At 47.3% G+C, this 12,811-nt stretch overlaps 1 protein-coding gene across 2 annotated transcripts in view; it reads left to right on the top strand.

Annotated features, from left to right (window-relative positions):
- The first annotated feature begins 315 nt into the window (after positions 1 to 315).
- FARP1 (FERM, ARH/RhoGEF and pleckstrin domain protein 1) overlaps positions 316 to 12,811 on the top strand; it is a 256,635-nt gene continuing 244,139 nt past the window's right edge. For both annotated transcript variants that reach the window (XM_027776313.1, XM_027776312.1), the window contains exon 1: positions 316 to 508. In XM_027776313.1, coding sequence (XP_027632114.1) covers positions 338 to 508 — 171 coding nt within the window. In that variant the 5' untranslated portion in view covers positions 316 to 337. The remainder of the gene's footprint in view (positions 509 to 12,811) is intronic.

Below are 12,811 nucleotides of genomic sequence, written 5' to 3'. Positions count from 1 at the left end.
CTGAATCTGTAGTATGAATCATTCAGAGCTGACTGTAAAACCAGGAAAGGATCAAATATGCAACAGCATGCAAAAATATGCAAAAGAATGCAATATGCTAACTATATTTGCATGCTTGGAGTGTTCGAAGGTGACTTTGTAAGTGAATGAACTGCGAGCTCCTGAGTGTGATTCCTGGCCAGGGCAGGGGCTTACTTACTCTGGTGTGGCTCAGAGGAATTCCAGAAGCAGAAGGCAGCAGTGACAGAAGCAACCGTGATGGTCTAAAGGATGCCTCTCTTCTGATGTGTTTTTCTTTCTCGCTGCTTCCTGCAGATATTAGAGAAGCTATTTCATCATGGGAGAAATAGAACAAAGGCCAACCCCAGGATCGCGACTGGGGGCCCCGGAAAATTCCGGGATCAGTACCTTGGAACATGGACAGAAGCCGCCCCCCACACCTTCAGGAAAGCTCATGTCCATCAAGATCCAGATGCTGGATGACACCCAGGAGGCGTTCGAGGTTCCAGTAAGTTGAGGGCGTATGCGTGAACCAACTGGGTGGGCAGCCTTCAGCAGGGGTGATCCACCTCAGTTCCATGTATGAGTGACATGCGGTGGCTGGGGAGGGTCTGTGTGTGTCCAGTACACACACTCCCTCCCCCTCCCCAGCATGCACCACTGACCCAGGTAGGTTCTGAGCTTAAGGAGTTTTAGACTTATGCACGAACCGCCCATATAGTCACTCGAGTTTACTCTGACTTCCATGCACACATATATATGTGTGTAATAATGTTTACTATATGTAATGTATATGTTATATATGTTTTTGATATGGACGGAAGAGAGATCGTGTGGATAGATCCAGTTTAGTTTGCTTGTCATAGACAATTCTCTCATGTGGGGTGAGTGCGTATGTGTGTGTGCGTGCGCGCATGCGTGTGTGTGTGCGCGAGCATGTGTGTGTCCATCCCATATTTGCATGTCCAGAATACTGACAAGAAAAATCCTGAGAAACCGGTCCCATATTTTCACATCAGGAAACCAGGAGATCTTGTTCCCGGCCGCAGAGGGTGGGGATTGTAGATATCCCAGGTCCCAGCCTTAGAAACAAGAGGCTGCCCATCTTGGGGGCAGGAAAAGAATGAGGTGGCCACCAGCCAGGGAGAAGGGGAGCCAACATCCTGGCCCTTTCCCCAGACCGACCCTATGCACGCTCCTCCGCGTGCTTGTCCCTTAGGCTGGTACAGGTTCAAGACCCCCACACACCTTGGGTCTGGTGTTTCGTGTTCTGTCTTGGGTATCAGACACTGCATCTCACATCGGGACCATGAAAATAACTCTTGAATTCCCAAAAGTCAATTTCTTTTTTTTTTTTTAAAGTATTACTTTATTTAACTTTTTATATACATATATATTATAATATATATGTATATATATGTGTGTGTGTGCATATGTGTGTATATATATATATGTATGTATGTATTTGGCCAGAGAGGGACAGAGAGAAAGTGAGAAAGCAAGCCGCCAGGTTCGGGACTCAAACTGTGGTCGGCCCTAGGGGAATCAAGCGCCCTTAACCATTGTGCCACCTGCCGCCCCCCCTAACAGTCAATTTCTAAACAAACTTGGGAAACACACCTTGTTTTTTAAGAATTATTTTATTTAACTTTATTTCATTTATTTGACTCATTTATTTTAATTTGACCAGAGAGGGACAGAGTGAGAGAGAGAAAGTGAGAAAGCAAGCTGTCAGGTCCGGGACTCAAACCACGGTGGGCCATGTGGGCATCCAGCACCCTTAACCACCATGCCACCTGCTGGCTCCCACACCTGTTTTTAAAGTGGAGATTATCTGCCTGTTACTCCCGTTGGCCAGTGTACCTGGAATGTAATAGCCGCGTAGCAACGTGCAACCAGCAGGCAGTGCTAAACGTAGCCCTCTGAGGTTTATCTTCCCCGAGATGCCTAATGTAAATTCACACTCTCTGAATAATACCCTTTAAAGAAATGTAACTGCCCGAGTCCTATCATAGCCACTAAATGAGGGGTTCCCTATGTGAACGCGGCTATTACATTCCAGGTACACTGGCCAACGGGAGTAACAGGCAGATAATCTCCACTTTAAAAACAGGTGTGGGAGCCAGCAGGTGGCATGGTGGTTAAGGGTGCTGGATGCCCACATGGCCCACCGTGGTTTGAGTCCCGGACCTGACAGCTTGCTTTCTCACTTTCTCTCTCTCACTCTGTCCCTCTCTGGTCAAATTAAAATAAATGAGTAAAATAAATGAAATAAAGTTAAATAAAATAATTCTTAAAAAACAAGGTGTGTTTCCCAAGTTTGTTTAGAAATTGACTGTTAGGGGGGGCGGCAGGTGGCACAATGGTTAAGGGCGCTTGATTCCCCTAGGGCCGACCACAGTTTGAGTCCCGAACCTGGCGGCTTGCTTTCTCACTTTCTCTCTGTCCCTCTCTGGCCAAATACATACATACATATATATATATACACACATATGCACACACACACATATATATACATATATATTATAATATATATGTATATATATGTGTGTGTGTGCATATGTGTGTATATATATATATGTATGTATGTATTTGGCCAGAGAGGGACAGAGAGAAAGTGAGAAAGCAAGCCGCCAGGTTCGGGACTCAAACTGTGGTCGGCCCTAGGGGAATCAAGCGCCCTTAACCATTGTGCCACCTGCCGCCCCCCCTAACAGTCAATTTCTAAACAAACTTGGGAAACACACCTTGTTTTTTAAGAATTATTTTATTTAACTTTATTTCATTTATTTTACTCATTTATTTTAATTTGACCAGAGAGGGACAGAGTGAGAGAGAGAAAGTGAGAAAGCAAGCTGTCAGGTCCGGGACTCAAACCACGGTGGGCCATGTGGGCATCCAGCACCCTTAACCACCATGCCACCTGCTGGCTCCCACACCTGTTTTTAAAGTGGAGATTATCTGCCTGTTACTCCCGTTGGCCAGTGTACCTGGAATGTAATAGCCGCGTTCACATAGGGAACCCCTCATTTAGTGGCTATGATAGGACTCGGGCAGTTACATTTCTTTAAAGGGTATTATTCAGAGAGTGTGAATTTACATTAGGCATCTCGGGGAAGATAAACCTCAGAGGGCTACGTTTAGCACTGCCTGCTGGTTGCACGTTGCTTTCTAGTTTTCTTCTGGTGGAATTCCTGTTTTTCAGGGACTTGGGAATGCTTTCTAGTGCACAAGGTCCTTGCAGATTTCTGGAACTGCGAAATACTAGCGGTGCAGCGGGCATCCTCTTGAATCAGGCCTCCCAGAACTGGTCCCCCCACCCCACCCCGATCCCCCCAGTGTTCCTTTGTTTTCCAGACTGGTTCAGTGAGTATCTGGTTTCGCTGTTTCCTGGCGAGTACTTCTGAGCCCAAGTCTCTAGCAGCACGTTCTACTAAATGGTGTCCCCGTCTGTGGCTGGGACTGAGGGGTTGTAAATGCCGCTGTTGTGAGCACCGACTCCAGGGATCATTGTGTAACTGCAGTTCTTCAGCTTTCTGAAATCACAGAATGGCAAGACTCCATTCCCAGCTACTAGTTAGCTATTAATAGTGACTGTATAGGAACTTACTGCCTAGGAAGTGCGAGCGAAAGTGTGTTTGCACCTTTGAAAATGATTTCCTTTATACATGATAATGGCTGTGCTCCTATGCACACTCAAAGGCCCTGTGAGTTTCACCCAGAAGCCTACTCCCACGCAGTCTGGAGCTTTCTTCCCTTCTGCACACCTTTCAAGGGGCACCACACTGCCTGGGTTGAAATCCCAGCCTCTCCTGCTGATAGCTGCGGAGTGTGGATGCGTTACCCTCTCTGTGTCTGTGTCCGCCGCTATAGAATGTGGCCGATAATAAACTCTACCTCATACTCTATGAGAATAAAAAGAGTTAGTGTGTCTGGGGTACAGAAGGTAGCATGGTGGCTAAGGCATAGACTCCCACATGGATAACCATGGTTCGAGTCCCAGACCTGGTGGCCTACTTTCTCACTTTTTCTCTCTCCCTATCTCTGTCTCTGGTGAGCACAAGTGCCCTATAGCAAATAAAAATAATAATAAATCAAATTAAATAAATAATTCTTTAAAAAACTATCTGAAACAATCCCTGGCACGTCTCGGAGCTTACTGAATGTGATTAGTAGAGTCAGTGTGTGTTTACACAGCTCTGCTGGCTCTTCAGGGCAGGGACCTGCCTGGGACCTCTGTGTCCCCAGCAAGCATGGCGCCTTGGTCCCTGGCATATCTAGTACATGCTCATTAAATGTTTGCAGACTGAATGTTAGAGTGAGTTTATCATGCAAGTGGAATTAATGCCATTTGTTTTTCACATTCCTCAGCCATCGATATTTCATTTCTGTTTGTTAAGTTTGTCCCGACTGTTTCTTCCCAAACCATGGGCAACTGATTTTCTACTTCTTTTTCTTTTCTTTCTTTCTTTCTTTCTTTCTTTCTTTCTTTCTCTTTTCCCCTTGTTTTTGCTATAGAGTGCATGGATTTGCCAGAGAGAGGGGGAAATTTTGAAATCATCTTCTAGGGGGATAGCCATGCTGCAGTCCTTTCTCCTCCATTTCCCTCTCTCTTACCATTTTGAACACGCATGCATATGTGCCTGGCGTGACTTTCAAGCTGCTGGGTCCAGGACTCAAACCATGGTCATCCGTGTGAGAGTCTAGCACTTTAACTTCCACGCCACCTGCTGGCCCCCACAGATGTATTTTTAACTGGCTGTGGTAGGCTAGGTATCAGCATTTTTGCTGACGGGAGCTGATTGTGAATAGCTGCCTTGCGCTGGTTAAGAACAGCCACAGGCATCCCAGCTGGGCGGCCTCAGGCCGGTGCTGACTCAGTCTTGCTTGGGACTGGGGGAGAGAGACTGCAGGATGGTGAGACAGGATCCCCTTTCTTTTTGAGAACTCATCAAGGCCAAGTGTCTGGCCCTGGCCGTGTCCTCCTTGCTCACATGTGACCTCTCCTTTGATGGAGTGAGTGAGTTCCCATCGCGCACTCACATTTGCCATGCAGACGAGCAGGGCTCATGGCCAGAAGTCTCGCAGTTTCCTTTTGGGGAAGATCCTCTGTGAACTGTGGCTCTCCCTAGGGAGTGGATTTCCTGGCCTTTTTGTTTCTTTTCTATTTTTTTTTTTCTTTTGGTAAGTGTTTTTTTTTTTTTTAATTATTTTATTTGTCATTATTGTTCATTTTTTTTATTTGACCAGAGCAAGACATAGAGAGAGAAAGTGGAAAGCAAGCCACCAGGTCCAGGACTTGAACTGTAATCAGCCATGTGGGAGTCTGTCCAGCGCCTTTAACTACCACGCCACCTGCCTACCCTCCTGGGCCTTTTCTAATGATTCTTCTCTTAAAATACTGACGAGAGCAAAGTAGTCATTTTACATGCAAATCCCGTGAGTGCTTCCTGGCTCAAAGACCCAGACCACACTCTCCATGGCTGTCTGCATTATTATTTACAGCCTTAAAAAATGGTTATTACTGAGGAGTTTGCCCTTTTGAAAGGTCTTGGCCGTGAGGGCTGTGTTTTCCATCCTGTTGCTCGTTCCATAGTCACCTTTGCTGTTGAACTTGGACAATCTTTTCAGATATTTCCTCTACAGAGCGGAGAGTTCAAAAGCAATATGAATAGTTGATTCTCACATGGTGCTTTATCATCTTTATGTGGAAAAGGCTGTGCAAATAAGCCTCACCCTGTGGTTTATGATACATGCAGCTTTCCCTTCCAATCCAAGACTAAAATAGTGACGCCTCGGCACCCAAAGGGTTAATAACGCATCTCCCCTGAAGGCCCCTGAGAAGGCTTTCGGTGTCCAGTCCTCATGACCCCACTGGTAAACACTGACACTGGTGGGACGGAGCAGTCGTTGTCTTCTCCAAGTGTTTATTCAGCCTAGGCCTTTTTTTTTTTTTTTCCTTTTCTTTTTTTGGAGAGGTTTTTGCTCTAGGGCACGTGCGCTCACCAGAAAGACAGAGAGAGACAGAGAGACAGAAAGCTAGAAATCACCACCCCCCCCAGGGGGGATGGCCATGCCATAACCCCTTCTCCTCCATTCTCCTCTTGGGAACTCAGGCACGCATGCACACGCACCCAGCATGAGTTTAAGCCATCAATTTGGGGACTTGAACTGCGGTCAACTACATGGGAGTCCAGTGACATAGCCATTACGCTAACTGCTGGTGCCCAGCCTAAGCCTTTTCATTAGCAATATCACTAAGAAGAGCAGAGAGGGAACCAGCAGATGGTGTAATGGTTATATCACTGGACTCCCATGTAGTAGACCACAGTTTGAGTCTGGGACCTGACAACTTAAAACACGTTGGGCATGTGTGTGTGTGCATGCCCAAGATCGCAAAAGGAGAATGGAGGAAAAGGGATTGCAGCATAACCATTCCCCCGGGAGGTAAGTGAGCAATCTCTCTGTCTCTTTGGTGAGCATACATGCCCTATAGCAAAAATCTCTCTACACACACACACACACACACACACACACACACACACACACACAGAAGAGCAGAAGAAATGAAGCCTTTCCTTCTTTTAAGCAGTCCTGCTAAAAACACGTGGGAAGGGACCAGCAGATGGCTTAATGATTACATTGCTGGACTCCCATGCCCATGTAGTCAACTGTGGTTCTAGTCCCGCACCTGGAGACTTCAAACTCACGGCGGACGCATGTACATGTGTGCCCAAGATCCCAAGAGGAGACCGGAGGGGAAGGGATTGTGGCATGGCCATCCCCTCTGAGGGAATGATTTCTTGCTTTCTGTCTGTCTCTCTCTCTCTCTATGGCAAGCACACACACCCTGTAGCAAAAATCTCTCTTTAAAAAAAAAAAAAAACAACGCATGGGGAAGATGCCTGCAGGTGACAAAAGACACCCAGTGCCTGCCTGCTGAAGGTTGGGCAGGAGTGGCCAGTTGCAGGCGGGTGGACAACGCAGAGGCCTGGAAGCCAGCGTGGAAGCAGTGTCAGGGATTTCATTGTGGCTGACAGAACTCGGCCTCAGCGGTGGCCATGGCAGGAAGGGATCCTCGTAACTTTCCTGTGTTTGTGTCTCGTCATTGCCTTCCCCAGAAGCTTTTACAGCACCACGTTTGTGTAGATTTTACCCTGTGCCCTGGGGAGAAGGTATGGAGAGGCCGCGAGCCCCCTCAGAGGGCTTACACCCAGCCTGGTGCTCAGGCCACGTCCACCGTTTCCTCAACCACACTCTTCAGCGCTTTTTCTCCCGTGTGGGCATCTCGTGCAGAAGGTTCTCTTGTCTGGGACCTGCTTAGTCTTGGCCACTTGCAGGTAGAGCTGGTAGCCCTGGGGCTCTGTGGGGGCAAGTCCTGTTCTGTTCTAGTTCGCATCATCCCTGCACCTGCCTGGTACCCAGCAGGTGGCCTGTACTGGGGGTCGGGGACACAGCAGACCTGCCACAGTCAAGCTCAAGCTTCTCACTCTCACCGGAGTAGCGAGAGCTGGTTAGAGCTGGCCCTGCCTTACAGGGATGGGAAATCCGGTTCTAAGTCACTTCCTCAAGACCTGGCGTGGAGACCCACCAGTAGGGCCTCTCAGCTATCTGCCTCCCCTGCATTGAGCTGCCTTCCCTTGGGAGATTCATGGCTTCTGTACCCACTGGGGTCTTCCCAGCGCCCCCCTGCAGCTCCTGACAGGGTTCTCTGTCAGCTGGCTCACCTCCCCAGCATTCCCCACGTGCTCACCTCTGTGTTCTGAATGCCACCCAGCCCTACCCCAGTGACTGATCAGAGTCCCCCAGCTCTTGGCTGGTGCCCAAGGCTGCCTTCTCCCCACAGTGCTCCTTATCGTACCTCCAATTAGACTCTGACTTCTGGGCTCTCATCTTGCTGCTCTTACTAACTAGTTCTTTATTTTTTTGGAGAGGTTTTTGCTATAGGGTGCGTGCGCTCGCCAGAAAGACAGCGTGAGACAGCGAGACAGAAAGCGAGAAATCACCCCAGGGGGGATGGGCACGCACGCACATGCACCTGGTGTGAATTTAAGCCACTGAGTCTGGGACTCGAACTGCGGTTGACTAAATGGGAGTCCAGTGACATAGCCATTATGCCAACTGCTGGTCCCTCTAACTAGTTCTTTTAGGACCCTGGTGTCGAAACTCAGTTCCCATATTGACAAAATGAGGTGTTCGGGCAGATGACATTGAAAACCTTTGCCCATCCTTTGTTGGAAGCCGGGACTCTGTTAACATCCTAGTTGGTCAGTCGTTTACCTGTTCCTGACGGTGTTGTCATTCCCCAGGCAGATGCTAAGCTCTTTGGAGAAAAGGATTTTTGTGTAGTTCATTTATTTTATCTGTGACAGAGAGAGAGGGCCGCCCCTGACAGCATCCTCATGTGTGGTCCTCTTCCAGCTCAGATCACAGGCACATGTAGGCATTTAGGGAGGTCTTGGGATTCAAACCTAGGACCTTCCCATGTCAGTCTAATTGCATTACTGCTATACCACCCTCTGGCCCTGGACTTTTAGTTTTAAAAATGATGGTTAAGGTGCTGTATCCCACATAGAGAATTCTACAGTTAAAGTCCAAGTCCAAGACTTGGCAGCTTGAAAACCATGCTGGGCACCATGTGGGCACCTGTCCGAAATCCTGAGAGGGGGGATGGAGGAGAAGGGATTGCACCAAAGCCTGACCAGGCACAGCAGTTACTCTGTACTTAGAGAGCGCTAAAAAAAATATATGTAAGGAGGTGTGAGGACACGTACCACAATTTGTGTACAACGAGCTGCTCACAAGGTGGTGGGAGGGGTGTGACCTACCTTCTGCATGTGCAGGGCAGTTACTCACATCAAGTGCACTGGACCAACCAGGCTGAATTCCACACGCCTTGCCGATGGGACACAGGAAGCTAAAAGAAATCAGATATTTTCTTGATAACACATTATTAGTAGAACATTCAACAAGTCTGTTGAAATCAGAGAAGGCCTCTAAATTTTTGTTTTCTTTTTTGAGCTATCGAACATGTATATTTGCTGGAGAAAGAGAGAAAGGGGAAGAAAGAAAGCACCCCCCAGGGTGGATAGCCATGCCACTGTCCTTTCTCCTCCACTCTCCTCTCAGAATAAACACGCACGCACCCCCAGTGCGTTTTTCAAGATGCCGGTAACAGGACTTGAACTGTATAGTCAGTCTTGTGGGATCCAGCTGCCTTTAACCACCATGCCACTATCCAGCCCAAGACTTCTACACTTTTTAAGAGAAATGACTAGTTTGCATGGCATACTAAGAGAACGCATAGAGTCCTTCTCTGGTGGCAAGATTGTGCTGTCCTGAGTCCCAATAAGGTGTGTTGTAAAGTCGGTCCTTGAAGGCTCAAACATTGATTTCTTTTTATTACCTTTCAAGATGATATCATCCTTCATTTCTTTAATTTTCACTGAAACCTGGGACTTCAGGTAAGAGCTTATGCTTCTGACTGCTCTGGCTCCAGGGAAGGCCTGCAGTGGCATAGAATATTAAAGTCGTCTTCATAAGCTTGATCTCAGGGAACAGACGGGAAGAGGTTTGTCTTGGCATCTCGCTGCGTTGGGAGCAGCAGAGGCTGACAGCTTCAAGCTGAGTGTGGACTCACTCCTAACAATTGTGTCTTTAGGCGAGCACGTTCATTTTCTCTGTCTCTGTCTTTTTAATTTTTATTACTTTATATTTAAAACGATTATTTAATTTTATTCATTCATTATTATTATTTTAAATTTTGCTATAAAGCGCATGTGACCACTAGAGAGAGACAGAGAGAGGGAAAGTGAGAAAGCAAGCCACCAGGTCCAGGACTCGAACCACGTTGCCCATGTGGGAGTCTAGCTCCCTAACCACTATACCACCCAGTGGCCCCTTTATTATTATTTTTTTAATTGCTGGAGGTATTTGCTTGTCAGAGACAGAGAGAGAGAGAGACAGACAAAGAAAGAGAAGAAGGGAGCACCCCCAATGCGCTATGGTCACACCACAATCTCTTCTCCATTCTCCACCTTTGGGCACACAGATGTTGCACTCATCATGCTTTTCAAGCCACAGGATGAGATCCAAACAGCGGGTAGCCTTGTGGGATCAGTTGCCTTAACTACTAGGCTGTGAGGCTGGCTCCTCTTTTTTATTTTTATGAATTTTGTTTCCTTTTTTCCTCTTTCAGCCAATTTAGGCAGTGTACCCTTTTCAATAAGCTGCTGAAAATCTTTTTTTTTCTTTTTCTTTCTCCCTCCCTCCAAGAAGCAGAATGTTCATTTAATTAACAGTCTTGGGGGAAGATAACTCTTCCTTTTCTATAATGTCTGTTTGTGACCCCCAGTCCCTGGGGGTGGGGCTGTCCCTCCAGCTGGCCTAGTGACAGTGATCACAGAAAGAAAGCGTTTGGGGGCCAGACAGCGGTGCGGCGGTAAGAAGCAGTGACGCTGTGAGGCTGACACACAGGGAAGGGTCTCAGTTCGTGCCCGGAGACCTCCCTGAGTGCACCGAGCACTTGCACGTCCATGATCCGAGGCTGGCTGAGGTTGAGGCGGGATCATGGCACTGAGACCTTTTGGAAGTGCTGCTTTTCTTTCTCTCGTTCTCATGGAAGAAATAGATGCCTAAACTTGAAGAAGAAGAAAAAAAGGGTGTGGATCTCAGAGCTGCTGCTTCCGTTGTGTGAAGTGCCTCACCCATAAGAGGTGGTGGTGGTGGTGGTGGAGAAGGCTAGACCTAAATAAAATTTAATTGATCGTTTAAAAGCCGAGGGGAGGCCTGTGTCCAGAGCTACTCTGGCTGCCTCTTAATCAGCTGTGCTTTGAGCCAAGATCTAGGGAGAGAATTTCACAGACTCCCTCAGCTTTTAAAAAATAAGTCAATGTTTCTTTCTCCTTATCAGTGTTGCTTTTGGCTCCTTTCAGTAGCAAAGTTTCTGAAATCGTATTTACGTCCATTTCCCTTCACACGGTCATTTCTGTGTTTTATTTAACTCTGAATGATAAATGGTGCTTGTCTGGGTCTAACCTCCTGAGGTTAAATGTAAAGGCTATTTTAATAGATTTAAAAACTTTTTCACTCATAAATCATTTTAGCTAAGTACTGCGAGCCTGCCTCTCCTGCGCCTTAGAGGCAGAGAGCAGGATTCCGATGCCAGCCTGAAACGGTCACGTTGCCCTTTCGGCTTCAGACTCCTGTGATCACACTGGGTTCTGTTGTCCTGAAGCAATGGCCGTAATTCTTCGGCAGCTGTTTGCTATTTTCTCCCTGGAAAAACAATCACTCAACCTCATAAATAAACAGAATAAACTGTAATGGAGAATGGAGAATGTCCGTATCTGACATGGAAATGGATCGTAGTCTGAGAAAAGACAGGAAGTTTGGGAACTGCTTTTTTTTTTTTTTTTTCTTTTAAATGGACATAATACATTTTATTAATCACATGAAACACAATAGTTAAAGGGGAAAACACGAGCCTCTGGATCCTGGCCCGGGGGAGGCTGCAAAGCATTCTCATTCCAGTTTCTCATCTCTGCATTTGGAGAATACCTCCTGTTCGTGGGCCAAGGTGACGCCGACACGAACTCTCTCTGTGAAAACTCCTTGCAGAGCACACATGTTACGTGCTCATAAAAGCCGGTCTTAGTTTTCCCTTTGACTCCAAACTTTAGTTTCATCTTTGTTCTTTCATGGAGTTGAGGAGCCAGCAGGTGGTGTGGTAGTCAAGGTGGCAAGACTCCACACGGCCAACTCTGCAGTTTGAGTCCTGGACCTGGTGACTTGAAATATACAATAAGCAGAGACCAGCAGATGGCATAATGGCTCTGTCACTGGACTCCCATACAGTTGACTGTGGTTTGAGTCCCAACCCAGAGACTTAAAACTTATGCCAGGTATGTGTGTGTGTGTGTGCTCACCCTAGGAGGAGGAGGGAGGAGAAGGCATTGTGGCATGGCCATCCCCCTAGGGGGTGATTTCTCACTGTCTCTCTGTCTCTGTCTCTCGGGAGAGCGTACGCACCTGATAGGAAAAATCTCTCTTAAAAAGGAAGAAAGAAATAAAACATGGCAGAGAACTTTTTAAAAATCACAGTGTTTTCATATTTACATTCAAACGTCGGATAGTCTCCTTCAAATGGACTCACAGAGCCCACACTGCAAAGACCTGCCCCAGAAGTTCTCAGAATCTGTATCAGCCTTGGGAACCAGCAGTTAGCGTAATGGCTTTGTCGCTGGACTCCCATGTAGTCAACTGCGGTTCGAGTCCTGGTCTAGGTGGCTTAAACCTCACGCCGGGAGCGTGTGCGTATGTGCCCAAGATCCCGAGAGGAGAATGGAGGAGAAGGGATTGCAGCGTGACCATCCCCCCTGGGGGGTGATTTCTCGCTTTCTGTCTCTCTGTCTCTCTCTGTCTGGCGAGCGCAAGCACCCTATAGCGAAAAAAACCTCTCCAAAAAAAAAAAAAAAGAATCTGTATCAGCCTTAGAGCTATTCATCCAGTCTGTGCTAGAGAGATGCAAAATTCTCCTAAAATAGGAACATCCTGACACTAGGACAATGGAGAAGTTTGTGGGGAAGAAAATAGGATTCTGCAAAGCCAAAATGCACGTACCTTTTAGTTTCCAAACTAAAAGAGCTCCCTTGGCCAGACAGTGGTGCAGCAGCAAAACATGAACCCCCGCGAGGCTGACCTCTGGAGGGAGGTTCAGGCTTCAGGACCTCCCTGAGTACACTGGGCACACACATGCCCACGGGCCAGGGCTGGCTGAAGACAGAGGCAGATCGTGACATCAAGACCCTGT

Source organism: Tupaia chinensis, unplaced genomic scaffold, assembly GCF_000334495.1.
Source record: "Tupaia chinensis unplaced genomic scaffold, TupChi_1.0 Scaffold000057_1, whole genome shotgun sequence".
In the NCBI taxonomy this organism is placed as follows: domain Eukaryota; kingdom Metazoa; phylum Chordata; class Mammalia; order Scandentia; family Tupaiidae; genus Tupaia; species Tupaia belangeri.
Note: the sequence above shows the minus strand (reverse complement) of the source record. Positions and strands in the feature narration are given on the sequence as shown.